The sequence below is a fragment of the Pan troglodytes genome, chromosome 6 (genome assembly GCF_028858775.2).
Source record: "Pan troglodytes isolate AG18354 chromosome 6, NHGRI_mPanTro3-v2.0_pri, whole genome shotgun sequence".
NCBI classification, from domain to species: Eukaryota; Metazoa; Chordata; class Mammalia; order Primates; family Hominidae; genus Pan; species Pan troglodytes.
The window spans coordinates 162709096-162734690 of NC_072404.2; the positions used below are offsets into that span (position 1 = coordinate 162709096).

At 38.3% G+C, this 25595-nt stretch overlaps 1 protein-coding gene across 1 annotated transcript in view; it reads left to right on the top strand.

Moving 5' to 3' along the window:
- Positions 1–25595, top strand: part of CNTNAP2 (contactin associated protein 2) — a 2300337-nt gene that overhangs the window by 1435438 nt on the left and 839304 nt on the right. Inside the window, exon 12 of the mRNA XM_063815738.1 lies at positions 9978–10097. Coding sequence (XP_063671808.1) covers positions 9978–10097 — 120 coding nt within the window. The remainder of the gene's footprint in view (positions 1–9977; positions 10098–25595) is intronic.

Sequence of the window (25595 nt, forward strand, 5' to 3'; positions counted from 1 at the left end):
AACAGGAGTTCTGACTCTTGATCAAAAAGTCTTCCCACTGTGTCCCTCTATGGCCTTCAGTTTTGGGCGGTGTATTTTGTTTGTTTTTTATTTGAGTTATATGCGAGTTTAAACACAATTCTTTCTGCTATGGGAAACAGCCTGTTTCATTTTCAAATTTCGAAGCTCACATTTTTTAATGGTTTATTTTTTCATTAAATGTAAAAGGCTTTATTTAACAATTAAAAATCAGTCCTATTGCCTCATTCATTGAATTCGATAAATTACAGTAAAACATTTTAAAGCTGTAAATTAGTATACAAACGTAGCTATCTTTTTATTATTTGAATCATAGAATCACTTTACTTTACATGACTAAAGTTTGCATTTAGAATTAACACTTTTTAATTTAAAAATCTGATTTTTCATTTAACTGTGATTTGTTTAGCTAAAAACAAATGGAGAATTTGAATTTCTTTACTCCATTTTACTCTCCTCAACACACACACACACACACACACACACACACAGAGAGATATAAATAAGAAAAATCTACCCTTCCAAGAGTCATTTCCTTAGTGAATCACATCCCTCACTTTTCTCCACACTGTCCTTCAACAATAAGAATGAAATACGCCTTCTTCCTCCATAATATCAGTAGAAACAATTCAGCACAATGTTTAAACAAGTGTTAGGACCCTGTAGCCAGAATTCCTGTGTTCAAATCCTGGCTCTGCCTTTTTCTAGGTGAGCAATCCTAGACAAGTTAACTATTAAATAATTGCTTTGAGCAGATGGCAGTGACAGAGCCCTTGAAGAATAGCTCTCTCTCCAGGCCAGCAGAAGAAAAATGACAGTGCAAGACACAGGATAGGACAGTCAAGAGGCAAAAAGAAACACAAGCGTAAGGGCACAGAAATGAAGAGAAGAACGTTTCCATGAGGAGTCAGCCAACAATGACAATGTCTACTAAAGTCCTAGAGAATGAGAACGTAGTGAAAGCCCAGGGTAGGTATCAGTCACATTCTTGAAGGTGAGACAGCAGTGATAACATTCTGACTTGAGGGGCTAAGGTGTAAGTGGTGAAGAAGCAGGAGTTCCCCTAGATTGGACAGGGAAACAGGACTAGCATGTAGCACGTGTCTACCTGCCCTTGAATCTAAGATCGCGGAGACCACTGCAGATGAATAGAGAAGATGCAGCCAATGGTAAAAAGAGAGAAGGTAAATGGAGAAAACCATTAAATGATCTCAGGACAAGCATGGAATCACATGGTTCTGGTGAGGAACTGTAAGGAAAGTCCTTCTCTTGTCTTCCTTGCAACCTCCTATTCATCCTATAAGACTTAGCATAAAACCACTTCACAAATAAAGTATTTCCAAACTGTCCTAAATCAACTTCTCCAATTTATTTTTCTAAAGTCTCCGAGTACTTTGTTTTATACTCTTTTATAACATCTAACAAATTATATATATTATTTAGTTAACATGCCTGCCCCATGTATTACATAGCAAATTCCCCAGAGCTAGGATTTATGACTTTTTTACTTTTTTCTTCCTAGGGCAGGGTATAGTGTTAGATACTACTACCACATTAGTAGGTGTTCATAAAATAATTAGCAATAAGAAAGGGGCTGAGGTGGTGGTTTGCGCCTGTAATCCCAGCACTTTGGGAGGGCCAAGGTCAGGTGTAAGAGACCAGCCTGGCCAACATGGTGAAACCCTGTCTCTACTAAAAGCACAAAAATTAGCCAGGCATGCTGGCGCGTGCCTGTAATCCCAGCTACCAAGGCAGGAGAATCGCTTGAACCCGGGAGGTGGAGGTTTCAGTGAGCCGAGATCGCGTCATTGCACTCCAGCCTAGGCGACGAGCAAAACTCTATCTCAAAAGAAAAGAAAAAAAAGGAAATGAGAGAGAGACGGTTAGAGATGGGAATGGAGACTCAGGAGATGGAGCAACATAAGCAACCTCTATAGGATCTGAGCAAGATGAACTGGATGCTTAGCTTCTTCGTCCAGACCCATTAAATTGAGGAAGCGTGTTTGTAGCATGCCTGTTGGATTTTGTAGGCTTTCTCTCCTTCTTAGAGTTTTCTATAACCTAATAGTAACTCTGAATAAAATACAAGTAGAGTTGTTTAGGTTTAGTCATGTAATACAGGAAAATTTGATATACTGTGGAGTGCAGGTCAAAGAATACCAAGAATGAATATTGAAGTCTCCAGGAAATATGGCAATCACAGTGATACAGGGGCAAAGAGTCCTGGTTTTGTGACTGGCATTGCAATAGTATGGATTATTTTTTTTTTCTTTGAAACAGTGCCTTGAAGCCAATTTATAGAGGGATTTGGGAAGGATCAAACAAAAGAAAAAATGGGCTGGGTATGGGGAAGGGAGAGAGTAGAAATGAAATAATAAATGTAGATATACTCTGGCTTTCAGAAACTTTTTGAAGGACTTATCAAGTAAAAGAACTACAAGCTGTTGTAATTTCAACAAGAAATTGAAACTTTGTCTTTTTTAAAAAAATCCTAATTTCCTCCCTCCCCTTGAGATTTGGACAGGTAAATAAACCCATTCGGGGGCTATAATGAATAACATCTCATACAGAAATTATATACAGGGAAAGATCATGACACAATATTAGCATACAGAATATCTGTTTTTAAATCCACATTCTCTCTACCATCTTCATTTGCTGTGTGCTGATAATGAGACAATGGTTCCTAAGGGAAATAATGTAGTTTACTCAGGGCATTCATTCAAGCTCTAAAAAAAAAATCCAAAAAGACAGAGAACATATGAGGTTAATATTCAAGTGTTAATGAGAACTTAGGTATTGTGAAGCTTATATTGTACTAATTAAAAATAATTGCATGGTCCTAGAATTAGAGAGCTTTCACTGAGGAGGGTCTCAAGGTCATTGCCGCCTCTCTGGATTTCCAACTTGGCTGTGCACAAACCTCAGTGGTTACCTTAACCGGAATAATTAGGTTCTGGGCAAACACATTCCTCCAACCAAATTCACTAGAGTCTGTTGAGATAAAAAATGTCAGTTTCATGGTTTCTAATGAGAAATACCTCTTTCCAATATAGAAACTTATTTTTGAAAGCAAGATTAGGATCAGAAGGTGGTTTCATGGTTAAAAAGGGAGCAGAATAAAGAGGGCCCCAGAGGCCATCCTACACTGAACAATACCAACCCAGATAAGCCCCATATAAACTATATCGCTGCTATGCCTACGTTTTACATGAAAAGGCTTCTTTATCCATTCAAGGGTAGAAATTCCCAGAAAACCAATCTCTAATTTTAGCATCTTATAACCTGGTCCCTACAGCAAGTATGTACAAGTAAATAGTAAGCATATGATCGCCTCCAATATAAAAGAGCAGAAAGGTGAGGGCATTCATAAGCAATTGATGGATACGCAAAATGTTATATTACAGCATTTCTTATCAAAATTAGATTTAAAATTATTTCATGCTTTTTCCCAGCTTCATATCAAATCGTTAAAAGTGAATATTTTTCCCTCTTCTGTACAGTCAGGAAGACTGCTTATGATGTTCCAAAGATAAGCTTCATGTATGTGCTCAGCTTTGACCTATGAGTAAGTTTCTCACATGGGTTAATACCCGGCCACTTCTAGTGATCCTCATGCTTTTCAAGGTCACAACAGGAAGGATGTATATTTCAAGTTTAATTGTTTCTCTCAAAGCACGAGGAGTAGACAGGTGTGGAGAGAGTCTTCCTCAGCTCATCAGCATCATGGAACTCTAGCTCTTCTCCTAGGGAATAGTTCCTCCTTCATGTTTCTCCCCCTACCCTATCCATTCTTTAATCGTTGCTTTATTTCCCAGCAATTCATGCCTGTTACTTGTCTTTACTCTTAAACCTTTTGCTTTTCTCTTTCTGCCAGCATTTTGGCAATCCTGTATAGGCCTGCAGCCACGTCTGCATGTAAGCAGAGAGCAGAATTTCTGCTTTAACAGAATTTCTCTCTCACATCCTCTGCTTGGGCCATGGTGTTTCGTGTTCTACTGGTAGACATAACCTTCAAGGCTATGTGGACCTTTAAAGTCAGTATGAAAATTTGACTTCATTCTTCCATCTTTCTTTATTATTCTGCTTAATATACCTTGTGTTCATCCACAACACTGGAAGCACATTAGTTGCTTAATAAAAGTTATTATTTAAATAGAGCCATCATTTTTATATAGTTGTGATATTATTTCCACGCATTATTTATATAAAATCATATTATTTTATATAGTTTTTATATAGCTGTGATAAAAATAATGCTCCCCACCAGAGGTTCATGTCCTAATTCATGGAACTGGTGAATATGTAACTTTATACGGCAAAGGGACTTTGTGCTTGTTAAGAGCCTTGATTTGAGGAGATTATCCTGGATTATCTGGGTGGCTTTGTGTAATGACAGGGATCCTTAAAATAGTTAGAGGGAGAGACTATGAAAGCAGGGAGTTGCAGTGATGCAGCAGGAGGGAAATTCCACCTAATTCCTAGCTTTGAAGATGGGGGACTGGGACGATAAGCCCAGGAATGTGTGTGGCCTCTATAATCTGGAAAAGGCAAGAATACAGATTTCCCCCTTAGAATTTGCAGGAGAAACACAGTGCTACCAACACTTTGAATTTAGCCCAGTGAACCCCATTTCAAACTTCTAACCAGAACTGTATCATTATTATTAACAGTATCATCATCTCCAGAACTGTAAGATAAATTGGTGTTGTTTTAAGTCACTAAGTGTCTGTCATTCGTTATAGCAGCAAGAGGAAACTCATACAATAGTACTTCATCATTTTCCATGATAGGTAATATACAGACAACATTCATTCATTGTTTAATGAAAATGAATAAGATATTTAGTGGCTGGGCACAGTGGCCCACACCTGTAATCCCAGCACTTTGGGAGGCTGAGGCAGGCGGGGGTCAGGAGTTTGAGACCAGCTTGGCCAACATGGTGAAACCCCATCTCTACTGAAAATACAAAAATTAGCCAGACATGTTGGCAGGCACCTGTAATCCCAGCTGCTTGGGAAGCTGATGCAAGAGGATCTCTTGAACCTGGGAGGCAAAGGTTGCAGTGAGCCGATATTGCACCACTGCACTCCAGCCTGGGCAACAGAGCCAGACTCCATCTCAAAAGAAAAAAAAAGACATTTAGGACTTGTCACTGTCTACATTTTTGCATGCTATGAAATTCAATCTGATATGTTCAGTAGTAATATTTCTGAACAGCTGATATTTACTTATGAATATATAGCATGAGAACTTTTACTTGGGACTTGGAGTTGCAACAGAGAAAAATTACTTTACCAATAAATCAATAGACTTGATGAGTCTATTTATTTTGCCATCAACCCAATTACCTTTCTGTTCTTCAGAAGTCTACTGGCAAAACTCAATTATCAACGGTGGTTCAGACCCTTCTGTTTCTCCAGTGGCTGCTGCCTTAGCTCCTGTGTTCTGTCATCTCCTAGGGCTTAATGTTCAAAAATTGTGCAACCCAGCTAGGATTCCACTGGGTGCAGAGCTAACTGGCTGAGGCATGCAGGGTAAATACTGTCATTAGTTCATTCTCTGCATAAAAAATTAAATATACTCAATAACTTCTAGTTTTTGAAGTATCTGATTTTATTTAATCTTCACAATAACTTGGTGAAGAAGGTGTTACTATTAGGTTGCTACAAAAGTATTTGCAGTTTTTGACATGACTTTTCATGGCAAACCGCAATTACTTTTGCACCAACTTAATACCTCAATTTTACAGTTGAAAAAACCACGTTAGGGAGAGTATCCAGGCGGTAAATGACAGAAAGGAGATATGAACTAAAATTTCTTAATTCTTTATTCAGATGATAAAACTAATGTGACTTTGCTCTATCACAGCTATTCTTGTCATTTTACTCCAGTGTCAAAATTCTAGATACATATTTTTAAATGTATTTTAAAGACAAAATAACATAACATATGCACATTATAAAGTGATGTAGGAAATTTAAAAATCTATGAACAGTTTTAAATCACCCACAATATTACTGCTGAAAAATAACACCTCTTACTATTTTGACGTATTTATAAACATTTTTCTGTGTATTTATATATTTCTTTTGACATTATGGTTTTGCATCCCATTCCATTTTATCTTATTTCCAGTGAAGTGAGGTGGCATTCTAACCTTATCATATGTACAATTTTACTGTATTGTCTTTCAGTAACCTACTTTTGCTGGATATTTAAATATAAATAAAAATTCATCTACCTTGAATTTACCTTTTTTCAGGATGAAATCTATGCTTCTCCAAATGCAGTCTGAGGACAGTAGTGCCAGCGTCATTTGGGAGCTTGTTATAACTGCAAATTCTCTACTGAGTCCAAGTCTTTGGGGTGAAATCCAGGAATTTCTGTTTTAACAAGCTCTCCAGGTGTTTCACACATGCAGAATTTTGGACTGAAGTGTTTGGTTTTCTGTATGTGTTGATGAGGCAAAGCAGCTTAGGCCTATTGTAGGTGAAAGGCAAGCACAATAATTGTTATACTTTGAAGAAAAAGAAATCTTTTTTCCTTCGTTCCTTCTTTCCTTCCTTCCTTCCTTCCTTCCTTCCTTTCTTCCTTCCTTTCTTTGAGATGGAGCCTTACTCTGTCACCCAGGCTGGAGTGCAGTGGCACAATCTTGTCTCACTGCATCCTTCGCCTCCTGGGTTCAAGCGATTCTCCTGCCTCAGCCTCCTGAGTAGCTGGGACAACAGGCGTGTGCCACCATGCCCAGCTAATGTTTGTATTTTTAGAAGAGACCAGGTTTCACCATATTGGCCAGGATGCTCTCAATCTCTTGACCTTTAGCCCACGTTGGCCTCCCAAAGTGCTGGGATTACAGGCATGAGCCACCATGTCCGGCCTAATATTTTTAAAAAATGTCTGTAGAGATGGGGTCTCACAATGTTGCCCAGGCTGGTCTCCAACTCCTGGCTCCAAGCATTCCTCCCACCTAAGTCTCCCAAAGTGTTGGGATTACAGGCGTGAGCCACCGTGCCTGGCCTAATTGTTAACTCTGACTGAGAACTTTTGTAGATTGAGAAAGTGGCTGGTAGTATATTGTAGATAAAGGCCACACCAGAAAGGGTGAGTGTGAGGTAAGCAAGCTCCTGTGGGGAATTTGCCTGACCAGAGCACAACATTCACATTGGCAAGCAGCTGAAGCCAAGAAAGACCTGTTAGGATAACGCAAGTTCTTGTACACAGAGGTGAAGATCTGTGATATAATTTATAGATATTGAGGAAACATTACACATTATTTAACATAAAAGTGATGTTTCATAACTAGACGAACATTGGTTAAAAAGCACACTTTAGTGAGAAGTGAGGAGATATTTGGGTAGAACAACCAATGAATAAGGTGAGTGTTGTAAACAAGATACCAGATGAAGGACAATGATAAGGAGTTTTGGCAGAAGAAAAAGACAATGATTTATTACTAAATATTATAATGGAAAAGAAGAGGAATGGTTTCAATGGCAGATTGGACAACTAAGAGGAAAACTAGAATTTGAACCTGACATCCTGGTTTCTCTTGAGCTATACATACCAATTTTAATAATCTGGAGAGAGGTGTAAAAAATTAATAAAAGAGTTTTATTTTCAAAGATTGTGAGTTTAGGTTACTCTTAACTCCTCTTTATTCCTAACCACCTACATCCAGTTGGATTCTATGTCTTGCAGATCTTAAAAAAAAAAAAAACATTTGAGGCCAGGCGCAGTGGCTCACGCCTATAATCCCAGCACTTTGGGAGGCCGAGGCGCAGATCACCTGAGGTCGGGAATTCGAGACCAGCCTGACCAACATGGAGAAACCCCGTCTCCACTAAAAATACTAAATTAGCCGGGCATGGTGGCGGATGCCTGTAATCCCAGCTACTTGGGAGGCTGAGGCAGGAGAATCGCTTGAATCTGGGAGGCAGAGGTTGTGGTGAGCCGAGATCATGCCATTGCATTCCAGCCTGGGTGACAAGAACGAAACTCCGTCTCAAAAAAAAAAAAAAAAATTTGAATCAGTCCTATTTATTCTTTGGCATATTGCTTTAGTTTAAGTACTGGCAATCTTTCAACTGGCAGCCTATAGTTGAAACAGCCTAAATATTCTTTTTACCTTTTGAATTACTTCCCTAAAACCTATTGCATTGCTGCACAGTTTTCATTCTGTATAAGTTGATATAAAACGTATATTGACTTATGGCATCTTCCTGCTAAAAGTTTAAAAATACTTTTCCTCTGCTTTTTATTGTACTGTTTTACTTGGTATGACATTCTGAATTAGAGCAGCCGTGTAGTTTATCATCTGAATGAGACCCTTGGGACATTGAAAGTGGGCATATTAATAATTACACTGGGACAAAAGTTGTCTGGGCTTTGCCGAGCTTTCTAGCCCCATCCTCTTCTAAGAGCGGTTTACAACTGAGCAATACCAAAATAATTAGTGAACAAATGCTGTTCCGAAGGTCTTCTATCCGTGTTGTTCACAGCTGTATCTGCAATGCCTAACGCACTGCTCAGTGCAGCATAGTTCCTCAATAACTATGTGCAAAAGGAGGAAATGAGGGAGGGAGGCATGGAAGAAGAAATGGATAGATCAAAGAATTTTAGAAAGCTTGAATCTAGTATGCTGTTGTTGAAATGACATAGAGTTGAAGGTCTAACATCCTTGGAAAGAGGAAGGCATAGAAAGCCAAAGGAGGCACAGAGAACTTGGTAGAGGAAAAAAAGGGAGGTCCCAGAATCAGACCACCCATGAAACTGACTTTCTGATTCCAACCAGGCTCTAGTGAATTTGACTGGAGAAACAAGTTTTTCCAGAACCTAATTATTCCTGTTAGAGTAACTACTGAGGTTTGTGCATAGCCAGGCTGGAAATCCAGAGAGGTGGCAATGACTTTGAGACCCTCTTCAGTGAAAGCTCTCTAATTCTAGGACCATGCAATTATTTTTAATTAGTACAATATAAGCTTAACAATGTTTTGTAATTTATTTTGTACTATTTTATAGTTTAACACACAACAACCCCTAAGGAGTGTAATTCAAGTGCAACTTACCCAAAGACTTCACTGCTTTTGTATCAGGTTGACATATTTTTACCGAAAACATATCTTAGTTTTGTGAAGAGAACTTTCACATTCTTCATTAATTCCTGGACAGAGCTGTTTAAAAGAAAGTTTTGTCAGTAGCATTTTAGATGTTCTAACTACAAAGGAGATATGTAAATGTCCGTTTTGTACTTCTGAAAACAGGTGCAGTCTCAGTGAGAAAAAGAAAATTTGTCATGAGCACTGGAATAAAAAGGGAAATAATGAATAAGAACATAATTTAATTACATGAATGTCAGCCGTCTACACAAACTAGATTTGATGTAATTAAAGCACATGGAACAAATAAAATGAATCAAGGAAATCTCTTTCCTTTTTTTGAGAAAGGAAGATTCAAAATTACATACTATTTATGGACAACTTGTACAAACTATGCAAAAAATAAGTGTGCATGTGAGTGTATGTGTGTGTGTGCACAAGAGAGAGGCAGAGAGAGTGAAGGGTAATTTTTCCTGGCCTCTTAGTTCATAACCAGCAAAGCAGCCAATATAAGTTTTTTATAGTAACGGGATAATATCTATAAATAAGTAGAAATTAAATATTGTTTTCAATGATCATGAGCCTCAGTAAAATAAACATTAAATTTATTTAAGGATTGATTGTTTTAGTCTTTTCCCCAACATAAAGTCATACCAGGAGCTTGCTGTCTTTGGTAGGTCAGGAATGCTTATAGAGAAAGAAACAAATCATGAATTTAAATTTAGAGACAAAGAATGCTCTTTCCAGGAAGAACTACTCCTAACTAGTGGTTTGCTAGCATTGCAATATGCCACTGGGACATTTATCTGGGGAGCCATTTGTTCTGTGCTGTGCTTATGTAGGATATTTTGTTTGTTCTAGCTATCTACGAGCCTTCCTGTGAAGCCTACAAACACCTAGGACAGACATCAAATTATTACTGGATAGATCCTGATGGCAGCGGACCTCTGGGGCCTCTGAAAGTTTACTGCAACATGACAGGTAACTGTGTCATATTTATGTTTTATGAAGATGCTTTTCTATATGTCACGAATAAGTAGTTCCACCAATGGTTTGTTTCTTTGGTGCTATGTTTTTATCACAACATCTAATCAGCAACATATTGCTGGATTTGTTAGATAAGATGATGAAATGTATTATTAGAGCAATAAAACATTTTGACACTGTGCTTTTCAAAAAGTTTATGTTTGATGTGAACAATTAAGCATCATTTTTTAAAAATCAGCATGTAGGGGGAAAAAAACAGAAAGTAAAGTTGCAAAGTTCAGCCCAAAGAAAGAACTCGTAACCTAGATTAGGGAAATTCAGCATCACTGCTCCAATATTCTCACTGTGCATGCTAGAGGAAGCTTTTAGATCGTGACAGACCTTCCTCGATTCTCCATAATGATAGAAGAAATCTTTCTAAGTTCTGAAATCCCATTCTGATAATAGCAAAAATTACCTGAAGCTTTTATGAAATATATTTGGGCTTTTCTTCTTGGGAAGAGGACCTAGTTTTTCTCCACTTCCATGTGAAATGAGATTATGGGTTCTTGTCAACTTCCACAACAATGTGTAAAATGTGCAGATCTCTAAGATAAGAACAGATTTTCCATCAGACATTTGGCAATATCTTACGCTTCAAAAATCCAGAGGAAGGTGTGAGGTATGCATTATCTACTGGCCCCAGCAAAAGACCAGCATTTGATGTGAACTCCTGGGCATAAGATGATAAGGGTAATGATAATAAGATACTACTGATGGTAGTTACTGAGTGTGACTGTTTACCATCTGTCAAGTATCATGACAAATCCTTTGGACAGACACTTGAGTTTACATCCTGGCTTCATTAATCACCACATGTGTAATATTGGGCACTTTAGTAACTTTGCTAAATTCAGTAAACCTCAGAACCTTTATCTGTAAATGAATTAATGAGAATACCCACCTCATAGCATTATTGTATGAATACAATAAGATAATCTGCATATGGTTCTTAGCTTATTGTCTAACACATGGTAAACCTTCAATAAAAGTTATTGGATGAAAAAATTTAAAGGCTTTAGTAGTTAAATAACTTGCCCATATTAGACCGGGTGTGGTGGTTCACACCTGTAATCCCAGCATCTTGGGAGACTGAGGTAGGTGGATCATGAGGTCAAGAGATCGAGACCATTCTGGCCAACATGAGGAAACCCTGTCTCTACTAAAAATCCAAAAATTAGCTGGGCTTGGTGGCACACACATGTAGTCCCAGCTACTCAGGAGGCTAAGGTAGGAGAATCACTTGATCCCTGGAGGAGGAGGTTGTAGTGAGCCGAGATCAAGCCACTGCACTCCAGCCTGGTGACAGAGCAAGACTCCATCTCAATAAATAAATAAATAAATAAAACTTGCCCATATTATTCAGGCAAATTCAAATTGAATTATTTGCAGCCCATGGATCTTCTGGCTATAGTTCAGAACCACTTATAGAGTTTTATTTTGTCTTTGGTTTTGTTTTCTATACAAACTTCTTGGCTCCACCCCTGCAGACTCTGATTCATTATGTGTGAAGCGGAAATCAGATTGTAAAACTAGAACTGAAAACCATGAATGGTACTCTAGGCAAGCAGACACCAGCGAGGAACTCTCAGCAGTATCAGGAAGCCAGGCATGGTACAGAATGAAAGGGAAAATGATGAGGGCATCAGTGTAGTATGGAAGACATGTGGAGAAGATAATAAAATGGAAGCTGACCAGCCTGGGCAACATAGTGAGACCACATCTCTATTTAGAAAATGTCCCAGTTACTTGGGTGGCTCATGTGGAAGGATTCCTTGAGCCCCGGAGGTTCGAGGCTGCAGTGAGTTGTGATCACACTACTGCACTCTAGTCTAAAACAGTGAGACCTGTCTCAATTTTTTTTTCAAAATAGAAATAAAAAAATAGAATGAGAACTAGCGTCCCCCGAAATTTCTAAATTTCCTCTAGAAATTTGCAAGATGCTAGCTCTCAGTTTAATTTTTTTTTCTATTTCAAAAAAGAACTTTAGGCATGTCTCAGAGAAGGAACACACTTACCAGAGAGATTAATCTAAGAGTTCACTGACAGCTGGACTTTTCAATGCACTTGAATTCTTTTTTATATACCTTCATTTTTATCTTTTTAGCACTAAAATATTAACCTATGATAACTTGACTTAATTTATAAGAATCTCGATTCTGGTTTCTCCTAATATATGAAAATATATAATACAATTAAAGTCTATTCTTAACCTCAAGAGAAATCAGGGCATCGTGGCTTGGACTGGACAATTAAGAATTTATTTTAGTTATTTTCTTAAATTCATCTCAAAGGAAATTAGAAAAGAAAACAAAACTATAATATACATAATTCTCATATCAAGGACACACACAACACACAGGACTAGTCTACCCTCAGGAGAGCTTCTCCTGTGCATTGAACCCTTTGCTCAGAAACATATGTCTTATCTTCATCAATATCTCCCTTAAACAGCATGGCTGCAATTTAACTCAGCGCTTCAGATGACATCTGAGCTCTAAGGAGCAGAGTACAACTTTTTGCAATTAGAATGTTTTTCTTCTATTCATTCAAGATAGTTACAAACATCAGTGTGTTCAAGGACCCTTGAAGAATCTTGCCTTATAGGCCAGCAGTCACCTTTCAGTTCTTTGCCACTAACCAACCCTTCCTTTTCCTGGAAAGAATGTGGATTTAACATCATTAAGAGAGCATGATGCCACAAAGCTTGGCTTGGGCTATTCCATTTCCAAGAGATACATGTTAAAGAAGAGGAGGGAGTAACAGCATGAAGTAGTCTATAAAGTCTTGATATGTAACTCTATGTCATGAAAAATTATGAATGCTCCCCTAAACCTGAAGTATAAAAGGAGGCAAGCACTCAAAAAGGTGAAGAAGAGAAATGAGCCATATAAATCAATCCCCCAGGGCACAAGAGAGATTGGCTCATTCCAAAGAACTGAAATCCCAGTGGCTGGAACAGAGTGAGCGTAAGAGAGTGACTCAAAATAAAGCAGGGGAAAGGTGGGTGGGGGCAGGCCAGAGCAGACCAGCCATAAGGAGTGCAGGGCAGAAAAAAGTGCGCTTTTTTTTATTATTATTTTTCAACTGCAGTGGGTGGTCGTCTATGGAAAGATTTTAAGCAGGAGAATAAGATCTTGATTGCATTCATACATCTACCACTTGGGCTTCTATAAGAGACAGCATGAAAACATTGGGACCAGCTGACGCTATAATTGCAAAAGTCCAATGAAGAGATGATGCTCCCTTGAACTAGGGTAGTGATGGTTTAAAGTGATGAGAAATTGATACATTTTTAGATCTGTTTTGAAGGTAGAATTGACAGGATTGGTAAAAGATTGGATGAGAATGTTTAAAGAGAGACAGTTATCAATACTAACTTCTCAACATATGGACTGAGTAACTGGATGAATTTTAGTGCCATTTAGGAGAAGTGGACAATTAAGGGTAAAACAGTTTTAAAGGAAGCTCAAGAACTTACTTTTGACCTAATTAAATGTGAAGTGCCATGTGCCATCTAAACTGAGATGCAAATTTTGCAGTTGGGTAAGCCCCAAAAGCCTGATTGGGTTACAGATATAAATGTGCCAATTATTAGCATATTAATATATGAGAATTGATAATATCATTTGGGGGTTGATGTAACAGAGAAACAGCATCTCTGGAATGAGCTCTTAGAAACTCAATAGGCGGGACATGATGACTCACGCCTGTAATCCCAGCACTTTGGGAGGCCAAGGCAGGTGGATCGCTTGAGTCCAGGAGTTCAAGACCAGCCTTGGCAACATGGTGAGACCCTATCTCTACCAGAAAAAAAAAAAAAAAAAAAAGCAAAAACAAAAACTAGCTGGGCATGGTGGTGCAAACCTGTGGTCCCAGCTACTTAGGAGGCTGAGGTGGGAGGATCACTTGAGCCTGGGATGTCAAGGCTGCAATGAGCCATGATCACACTACTGAATTCCAGCCTGAGTGCCAGAAACCCTGCCAAGAAGAAGAAGGAGGAGGAGGAAGAGGAGGAGGAGGGGTAGAGGGAGGGGGAGGGGAAAGGAAGGGGGAGGGGGAAGGGGAGAAGGGGGGAGGGGGGATGAGGAATTAGTCCGTTCTCACGCTGCTATAAAGAACTTCCCTGAGTTTGTTCTCACACTGCTATGAAGAACTTCCCTGAGATTGAGTAATTTATAAAGGAAAGAGGTTTAATTGACTCACAGTTGCTCATGGCTGGGGAAGCCTCTGGAAATTTACAATCATGGCAGAAGGGGAAGCAGATGCCTTCTTCACAAGGCGGCAGGAGAGAGCACGTGAAGGCAGAATTGTCAAACGCTTATAAAACCATTAGATCTCATGAGAACTCACTATTATGAGAAGTGCATGGAGGAAACTGTCCCCATAATCCAATCACCTCTCACCAGGTCCTTCCCTCAACACTTGGGAATTGTGGGGATTACAATTCAAGATGAGATTCAGACAGGGATTCAGAGCCAAACTATATTACTCAATAATTCAATAGAGAGAGATTAGGGTTCTCGTGTTAAAATATTTAATAAGTGTTTGGAAAAATATACATAATTGAGGGTAAGTAGAGACAAAGTGTCTGAGAGCATTTGGGTGGCAAACAGATCATCTGTGTGGAGGTTAAAATGACTGCTTGGATCCTAGAGAATGACAGAAAGACTTGGAGAATGAAGAGCAACTTGGCATCCATGCACACATATACAATGGATGTGGTGGTGCCACAGACGTATGGCAAATAATAGCCACTAGAATGCGGGGAACATGGTATGGCCAGGAATAATGAACCTTCTAAGGATGCTGCATAGACAGCATAGGGGAGCCATGGATTGAGCTACATCCTAGGCAATTAGGGGGTGTTCTAAATGACAGAGCATTTCAAGCACTGCATAGGACACCAGCAAAATCTTCCACGAAACAGCTGACTCATGAGCTGAGTCTTGAAGAACAAGTGGGTGTTATGCGGCTGAGAAATCAGAAGGAAAAATAGGTCAACTTACAAAATGCTTTATGTAGGATGCAAAGCAGTTGAAAGTTTGTCCTGAGGTGAAAGCAAGCAATGGATGGTTTCAAGCAAAAGAGTAATTTAATCAGGCATTGTATATTAAAAACATCACTTTGACAGCTGTGAATACTATTCTCCAAAGGACACCCAGAGATAAGACAGGGAAACAAGTTCGAAAGCCCCCGTAGTAATGCAGAAGTTGAAAATGGAGACTTAAAGTAGTGGCAATAAAGTAAAAGAGGAGGAGATTGATTTGATGGGTATTTAAGAAGATGAGTTGGCCAGACCGTTCCTGATGAGACAGAGAAAGTTGAAAATGGTAACCCCATGACATGGAGCACAGAGGAGCAGAGGAAAACTAGGAAAAGGGTAAGATTCTATGTTGCTTTGGGTCCCTGTAATTCAACCAGGTAAAGTTGTCCTACAGGCAGATGCTACACAAAGTCACTGTAGGACCTTGAACACATTAAAAAAAAAAATCTTTGGCCGGGCACGGCGGCTCATGCCTGTAATCCCAGCACTTTGGGAGGCCAAGGTGGGTGGATCACCTGAGGTCAGGAGTTGGAGACCAGCCTGACCAACATGGCGAAACCCCGTCTCTACTAAAAATACAAAAATTAACTGGGTGTGGTGGCGCGCACCTGTAGTCCCAGCTACACAGGAGGCTGAGACAGGAGAGTCACTTGAACCTGGGGGGCAGAGGTTCCAGTGAGCCGAGATTGTGCCACTGCACTGCAGCCTGGGCAACACAGCGAGACTCCGTCTCAAAAAATAAATAAATATAAAATAAAAAAATCTTTGTCTCGGGTTTCTTGTAAATAAAGTTCAGGAATTGGAATAAGTTGATATCTTCACTGCCTTTCCTTCAAAAAAAAAAAAGGAAAATATTTCCATTGTTACCATGAGATGAAAAAAATCACTGCTTGCAGTCAAATAATTTAGACAGAAGCTTCTTATCTCAAACAAGCTTGAATTTACTATTTCTTGCTAAGTTTGACATAAATTGACTCTCTTCATTTTTTATCATAAGGCAGTAGTTCTACTATGTAATTCTTCTGACTGTCTGCAGCTCAGAGCTACATCTCTTGGAAATTTAGAAATTAGGGGGTGTCCTAAATTATAGAGCATTTCGAGTGCTGCACAGTTGATGACATTGAGGAGAGAAGATTTTTCACTGAATCCTTTGTAGAAAAATTTATCATCCTGTGAAAGCCAAAGCCTGGTTTCTTTTTTTAGATCTTAGGGTACATGATAAAATGTGATCATTGTTAGCCTCGCCTTCCTTCTCCATTTTTATGCTCCCTCTGCAAATTTGGTGTTAAAACTTTTGTGAATATAAACTATCTTGTATTTTCAGTATCAACCTCTTTTAATTGTATATTTGTTTCTAACATTTCAGCTTTTCATTTCCATTTTCTTCAGGTGTTACCAGCATCCTCTCCCTAGATACCCTGAACCTTTGTATTTAAAGATTCTTTCTGCTTTCACTTAGTTCTTTCTGCTAGATGATTAATAGTAACAATAGTAAATAATGCTCGATCCAGCCATTATTCTTGAAACTTTACTGTCTATCCTTAAACCTAAGACAATATTTTTCTTCATCTTCTATCCTCTAACTCATTTTCTCTATAACTCCCTTTGCATTCATTTTTTTCTTAATTTAAGCAAGCATCTGTGCTCTAGTGCGTGAAGTTTAAAGTCCAAATAAAGTACTCCTCTTGCATTCTTCCTAGCCCTGGTTTTGAAGTTTTATCAAAAAGCCATTAAGCTTGTTTACATAATTTGTGCTTTATAAAGCCCCAGGATTTAGCTGATCAAATTCTATTATCCTCTATAATAGTGAAAGCTCTTCATGTCTTTTTAATCTAATATTTATAGAGAGCTTGTAACGGAAGTTTCTAAGCGCTTGCACTCAGTATTAGTATCGTATTTAGTATTATGTTTCTCACAAGTTTTACAAGTACAGTGTGGGCAGGAGGAAATGGGTCACTGAGGTGGTGGACTTGGGCTCCAGGAAAGAGGATCATAAACCCACCCACCTCCACCTCCCCGTGTCCACAAAGCAAAACAGTTTCTATCCTATAGTACAGTCATGCACCACATAGTATTTCAGTCAACAACAGACTACATCTAGAATGGTGGTCCTATAAGATTATAATGGTGTATGTTTACTGCACCTTTTCTATGTGTAGATAGGTTATATACACAGACACCATTCTGTTACAATTGTCCACAGTATTCAGTACAGTAATATGCTGTACAGGTTTGTAGCCTAGGAGCAATAGGCTTTACCATACAGCCCAGGTGTGTAATGGGTTATGCCACTGAGATTTGTGTAAGTACACTCTATGAGGTTTACACAATGACCAAATCACCTAATGACACATTTCTCAGAACCTATGCCTGTTATTAAGTGACACATGACTGTACTATTTTCCTTAGCAGTTTACAGTAATACAAATTTAGTATCCACAGTTTCTGTGTGTCAAGGCACAGGTGACCTGGGTCAACTGCTTAGAGTCTTGCCAGGCTGAGACCAAGGTGTCACCCAGGGCTTGGGTTTTACCAGAGACTTGGGATCTTCTTGGAAGTTTATTCAAGTGTTGATAGATTCATTTCCTTATGGTTTAAAGACTGACGTCTCCTATTCTTACTGTCTATTGGCCCCAGATTGCTCTCAGCTCCCAGAAGCTGCTCCCAGCTCCCTGCCTTGTGGCTCTGCCTGTCCAGGAGGAGCTCTCTGACTCACTTTCCAGCACTGACCTGACTTGGTCGTCACTCAGGATAATTACCCATTTGATTAACTCAAACCCACCAGTTTACAGCCCTTAATTACACCTGCAACATCTCTTCAACTTTTCCATGTAAAGAAGCCCAGTCCCATTAGTGACACCCCATCATATTTGCTGGCCCCACCCCCAGTCTAGGAGAGGGTATTATGCCTGGTGTACCCACCAGGTGGCTAGAATCTTGAAGACCATTTTAGAATTCTGTTTAGCATGCTTACCTATGTGCCTCTGTAAATATTCATAATTCCAACAACCTTTATTTCTATTTTTGAATAACAACAGTGCCATATTTAGATTATAAAATCTTAGGCTTTACTGTTAATACTCTTATAATTGTAACATATTGTTTGGTAAAAACTTTGACAATAAAGATAAGCAAAAATAAAAATTGCTTGTCAACCGGAAATGACAATTACTAACACGTTAGTCACTGTGTGATAAAGATTGTATATTTTATACAGGCACCTGCATACATAATTGAGGGCAAACTAAATGCCAGGCACATTTTTAAAATATCACATGCATTAACTCATCCAATAACTCATGATGACCTCACAAGGTGGGGAATACTATTGTTCTCCCATTTTTTGATGATGAAACTAGAGCTCAGAGAACTTAAGCACTGGGCCACACATGTAGTAAATAATAAAGCTTGACTTTTCAGCCAGGCTTGTGTGTTCAGAGCTGGTTTGTAGTTACCGTGTGTATGTGTATGTGCACACAAGTTCACACATATATAGGAACAGCACTCCTCATTTTAGATTCTGTAGTACGATTTGCAATATGATTGTTGAAATGAGCATTTTTTATTCAAATCTCTTCATTAGCATTGAAACTTTCTTACACAGCTCTGATTCATTATCTGTGGTTTGGACAGCATTTTTGTTATAAACAATTTACTTCTTAATTATCTAACTAATGCCTTGGGGTTTTTAATCAGAGGACACATTTTAAATGAAATCAATATATAAACCATTATAGGCAATTAGTATGATTTTTAGTTCTTTTTTTATTATTATTATACTTTAAGTTTTAGGGTACATGTGCACAATGTGCAGGTTAGTTACATATGTGTACATGTGCCATGTTGGTGTGCTGCACCCATTAACTCCTCATTTAGCATTAGGTATATCTCCTAATGCTATCCCTCCCCCCTCCCCCCACCCCACAACAGTCCCCAGAAGTGTAATGTTCCCCTTCCTGTGTCCATGTGTTCTCATTGTTCAATTCCCATCTGATGAGTTCATTTTTAGTTCTTAATTCAACTACAAGTATTTTCTCTAATATAATTTTCTAAGAGCTTTACATAATTTGTATATTTCCTGTCTACCTAGGTTTATCATCCCTTAAGGTTTGAGCCCAGCTTTCAGAATAACTTAAATTCTATCCCCAACATCTAGTTAATTTTTCAATGTAAAGTCTTAAACTGAATCTAACAAAATCTTGTTTGAATATGCAACAGGATTGAATGGAATTGTACTGGATGTCATCGGTAACAATGATCGTAGTGTCTCATTCTTCCCCTTTTAGAGAGGAAATCATGTAGAAATGAGGACACACAGAGCTCTCCTATTCTATATTAGGGCTTATTAACATTCATAAGTTGGGCACTACTAAGCTTCTAACCCCTTCATTTTCCTATATATCATAACTATTTCTCTGTTGTGTATACTGGCTTCCTCCATTATTTTCCCTCTACTCATTTTTATTTCTTTCTCATCAAAGCCATTTTCTCTCCTCTTTCTGTCTCCTAACCTAGTTTACCTCCTCTATGGTTAACCCACTCAGAGAATAGCTGTCCTTTATGTCTTCTTTCAGACACATCTTCTCCTCTTTGTCGACCTCTCACAGTCTGTCTTTGTTATAAACCTTTGTAATCACTCAGCAACTCCTGCTTCACGCATTCAGCTATTTCAGTTCTTCACAATCAGTATAAATCTTTGAATTCAATTCTGCTCATACAGCTTCAATTGAAAATCTCGGAACCAACTCACTGATCAAACACAGCCTGTAAAGAACTCTTCTCCGTAACGGATTACCCACTCCCAAAGACTCCCTTCTGGATTCAGCCTCATTCCAGAGACAGCTTCTGCCTGCCAGGCTTTCTTTGCAATCTCGTCGTCATTGTGTGTCAGCCATAGTGATAGGTTAATACTATAGAAGTTCTCAAATGGTTTTCAAACTTCAAATTAAAAAAAAAAAAAAAGGAGAGGAAAACCATGAGATCCAGTGAGGCCTACACCACAGGAGAGGACCCAGAAAGCAGGGTACAAGACCCCAGGTGAAATCAAGATGAAGTGGCTTTAGATACATCACAAGTCACTCAGCCCTTCTGAGGTTTCCAAAATCGTACTCTCTACGCAAATGCTCTTCCTTCAAGTATTTTCATGTAAACTGACAAAACAATATCTTATAGACACTGCTTGATTTTGTGCTTTTAAAAGCACTGCCTTTCTTATGCAATTTCTCTGCTCAAAATCTGAGAAAGACTTCACAGTGTGGATGGCTAGGGACTGTTGTTCGATTACCTCTGGCACTTGGAATCTGAAACTCTTGCCTAGTCTACAGTAATCAACTATTCAAACAGGATGGGAAACACACACACACACACACACACACACACACGTGGGAAATTCAATTAAGATGAACTCATTGCTTTGCAATCAAAAATCAAAAACCACAGGAATAATCTCATACTTTTTTTTAACTAGGAATTTCTCTCTTCCGGCTAAACTTAAAGCCAATAATAACTGTGTTTCTGTTTCTCCAAACTTTAGGTTTTTCCAATTTGTGGATCACTTTTTATTTCTTCTGAGGATGTCAAGTTTCATATCAGAATGTCCCTGGAAATTTTAGAAAGAAAATCTCATATACCAGCTAATCTCTCTTTTTATCTTGTGTCTTTGTCTAATCACCACAACCAAGAAATTTAAATAGTAAACTGCACCAATGTTATATGTTGCCCAAACTGGAAAATATTTAAAGTTTTATTTCCTGGACCTGACTTAAACTAGAGGCCCTAAAACTTATCAGTGCCCCACATAAATGATTGCTGCATAAAAGTACTTGTCTCATTAATGAAGAATGAAAATACAACTTTGGGAAAAAAATATCCCTGTGGATGAAGTTGTCAAAAAATCTGTTTGCTGCATTTACTTACAGGCAGCTTCATTAGGATTGAACTCTTCACATAATTATTAATCTCATGTTCGGTTTTTACTCAGATTTCTGAACAAAATCAGCATTAAAAAGAGACTAGGCAAAAACTTGCTGTATCATTCACTTCATCATCATTACTGTTATTATTCATGTTTTGCTTTTATGTGCATCCATGTTATTCTATCTTCACTGGACCCCTATTTGTCCTTCTCTTTCTAAGCTCACTTGGTGTAGCTCTAGGTTTCAGGGCTAGGACAAGGCAGCATAATTTTGAGAGGTGAAATGAATGCCTTTGCTGCTCCAGGCAGCAGGGCATGGAGGACAGAGCGGGAAGTTTGTTAGTACATTGTAGAATCTGGTATCTTTTTGCTCTCAGGTTTTAAAAGACTATAAAATAATATTGAGCATCTTGCTGTTATTTCACTTTGCTCTAACTTGAAGTGTTTGCTCTCTATATCTGGGGTATACCATTATCATGGACTTCATCTTCACCACGTCTGTGTTTATTTATCCAAGAATGTCTTCATCCCCCCTATGTTGGAATTCATGATTTTTATATAATGTCTTCTTCATTTTAATTTTACCCTCTAATGTGGATATGGCACATCCCCTGGTAGCTTCTTGATCCTTTAGTACAACCTACTTCTTCTCTGAAAGTTAGAAGAATCTTGTTTTTGTTCCAGATGTTCTGAAATTTCAAAACAATGTGACTTGGAATAGGTCAGTTTTCATGTATTTGCTGGGTGTTCACTTTAACATTGGCAACTCATGTTCTTACATTTCTTTTTATTTATCTGTTTGTGATTCTGTCTCTTATGATTTATCTATTGTCTCTTTCTAGAATGCTTTTCATTGTGGTTTTAAATCAGAGTTCTTTTTTCTTCTTGAAAATTTCCTTTTCTAATGGCGTTCTATTACTGCTTTATGAATGCAACACCTTTTTTGTATCCCAAGGATAATAAAACATCTTTTTTTCCCTTCTTTCTTAGTTTTCTCCAAGTTACTTGATTCTGTTCATTTTTTTCTGACCTTCACAGCTTTCCTCATATTCGTGATTATTGTTAGCTGTGTGTTTATTATTACGGGTGGGAGGGTCTTGTTGACTTGGAGCTTTACTGTGGGTTACAGTAACAATTATGTCCTGGCTTGCTCAGTACAGTCCCATTTTACTCCCATTGCCCTGATGTCCTTGTGAATAGCTCTTCCTTTTATTCTCAATAGTGTCCTTGTTTGGATGATAAATTATTTGATCACCTCACTGCAGAGGAAGCTGAGTGTTCCCGTTTTAGGACTCTCTCATCTGTTGTCAGCATTTTTTTTTTTTTCATTTTCTCTTTATTAGTCAGGTTCTCTAAGGATACGTTTTAAAATTTCTTTCCTGGAGGTTTCTGATCTGGTTGCCAACAATCTTGGAACCATTTGGGGAAAGAGGTCTAACAGCATGAACATTCAGTATTTGGTACAATTGTAGGCAATCTCCATTTTCTGTGTAGTTTCCACATTCTTTGTAATACTTGGTTCTTCTCAATGCAGGGATTCTTTTAGAAAATAAACCTCCAGTTATCTACCAGAGTGAGAGAGGAGTAGTCAATCAGCCACAAGGCCTAGGAGACCTAGGGATCTACTATCTGTCAAACAGCCTTAATGCAGTTCTCCTTACTTTATTAATTATTGAATCTTTTATGGATTCATGGTCGAAAGTTGGGTTGGTTCTCATCTTTCCAGACTTTCAAGTTAAGATTCAGCATTCTACTAAGTCAGTGAGCACATATTCATTTACTTTCCATCCTCCAAAACTGTATTGCTAGTATTGATTCATATTCTCCCGGTCTTTGTGGGAAATATGTATGTGTGTGTGTGTGTGTGTGTGTGTGTGTATTCCCTAGCTTTAGGGGTGTGTGTGTGTGTGTGTGTGTGTATTCCCTAGCTTTAGGGGTATATTTATGTGTGTGTGTGTGAGAGAGACTGTGTGTGTATTCCCTAGCTTTAGGGGTGTGTGTGTGTGTGTGTGTGTGTGTGTGTGTGTGTGTATTCCCTAGCTTTAGGGGTATTTGTGTGTGTGTGAGTGTGTGTATTCCCTAGCTTTAGGGGTGTATACCTGTGTGTGTATTCCCTAGCTTTAGGGGTGTATACCTGTGTGTGTGTGTGTGTGTGTGTGTGTGTATTCCCTAGCTTTAGGAGTATGCATATGTGTGTGTTTGTGTGTGTGTGTGTGTGTATTCCCTAGCTTTAGGAGTATGCATATGTGTGTGTGTGTGTATTCCCTAGCTTTAGGGGTATATATATGTGTGTGTGTGTGAGAGACTGTGTGTGTATTCCCTAGCTTTACGGGTGTGTGTGTGTGTGTGTGTGTGTGTATTCCCTAGCTTTAGGGGGTATATGTGTGTGTGTGAGTGTGTGTATTCCCTAGCTTTAGGGGTGTATATATGTGTGTGTGTATTCCCTAGCTTTAGGGGTATACACCTGTGTGTGTGTGTGTGCATGTGTGTGTATGTGTGTGTGAATTCCCTAGCTTTAGGGGATTTAGAAGGCATATAAGTTAAATGTCAGTGTGCCAGTGTTTACTCACCATCCTAACCAAGGTGCACCTTCTTTATTTTTAATTCTGTAATTTAATGTCATAAAACCAAATAGTTCAAATACATGTTTCAAAACACGTATTTTAAAATGTATGAAAATCTCCAAATTTTAATGTAAATTAATAAATTTTCCTTTTTGGTTAAGGAGTGTCATAATTCTTAAAGTGTTTATTATTGATTATCTGCTGTATGAGAGGTAATATGATAAATTCTTTCATCTATTGTGTTTCATTTATTCTTCACAATAACCCTGAGAAGTATTAGGGTCCCAATTTTGAGATATGGAAACTGAAACACAAACAGATATTAACATTCTCTGTAACACAATTTACAAAAGGCTGTTTACACAAAGAATATAGATTTGGATGACATCCTGTATCATTTAGTGGCATAAATGTGTCACTTTCACTTTTTAATAGGTTGAAACATTCGAAGAAACCCTCAGTTCTTATAATAATATAAATTACTATTATTATTATTTGAAAATTTTTTTCTTCTCGCTATGATTTCTGGTTAACTGGATTCTAGACTGATCAAGGGCCATGTCTGTCTTGTTTACTACTGAGCCCAGCAGAGTGTCTGGTATATGTCAACACTACTACTGCTGTGAATAGACCTCACCGCTGTGTCTTTTTCAGTAGAGCTAAGTAGCCACCACCAATCTCAGTGCTAAATAAGAAAACAAGTTTGAGATAGGTAAGAGTGTGCGTCACTTATAATTAGAAGACATGCGTTTATTAGCAATATGCTAAAAAAATCATTCACACAATCTGTCCTATAAACTTGAAAAAGTCCAAGTGCTCTATCCTTTTAGGTGCTCCAACTTGTCCTTGTATGGCTGTTTTTACAGTAAATATGAAAATATTCTAGAAGCAGGATTGAGTTTGCCTTATACTGGGATCAGGTAACTAGAGTCCTCTAATTTAATGACTGAAAAAGATCTATTTAAGAATCAGGCCTCAGTCAGCATTATGAAAAGTAAAAGGTACAGAGTTCACTAGATTCTTTCATTGTTTTGATGCAAGAGTGAAGAGTTACTAAAATGTTTTAGCTAAGCAACATAGGTGAACATCAGTAATTTCTTCCACCAATAAAAAGTCAACTTCCATAATGCAACTAACAATTAAATTTATGTAACAAAATAGCAGGTTTTGAGCAATGATAAATGCAACTTATACGTTTGGGGTAGTATCTACCTCTAAAATCTGTTCTTTTAATGAAATGCTAGCCAACCCCCCTATGAAGTGTGGGTTTTGTTCTCACTTAGGGTGACTGACCAGCCTTACACCAACCCTTGGATATAGAACCATATTGTCTAATACACATGCAGTTATATCTAACCGTCCTTGGGATGTATTTTAAAAGTAAATTACGAACCACATAGCCTATGAGTTGACTATCCAGGTAGTTTTACCAACTGTTTATAAAAGAAACTATGTCAACATAAAGCAGTCAGTTTGGAAAACACGTGCAAGAGATGGTTGCTTTCACGTGACCGCATGTTGATTAGTTGTAACAGCTATAAAGGGTTGTGTTTTACTAACAGTGTCACTGATGATCCTCGGTTCATTCATCATACTTCTGCATCACTGCTGCTACTTACTAACCACAATCCCAGGCCAGCTTAAGCATTAGTTTTCTTTACATTTTGCTTTGCTCATTGCTTCTTTAATATATCCATATTACCATAGTCTTCCCTCTGTGCTCTCCAGTAGATAGAAGAAGAGGATTTGACATGACGCTAAGCACATTAATATAATAGTTTCTTCTCCCAGTGGTATTTGCATTTCAAAGAGAATAACAACAAGATGAACCAAAATATGGAAGCAATATTTTCAGGCAGGATACCTTCCATTGCTCTCTAAATCACTCCTATCTATAGCCCCCATTCTACTTGTGTATACAAAGGCTT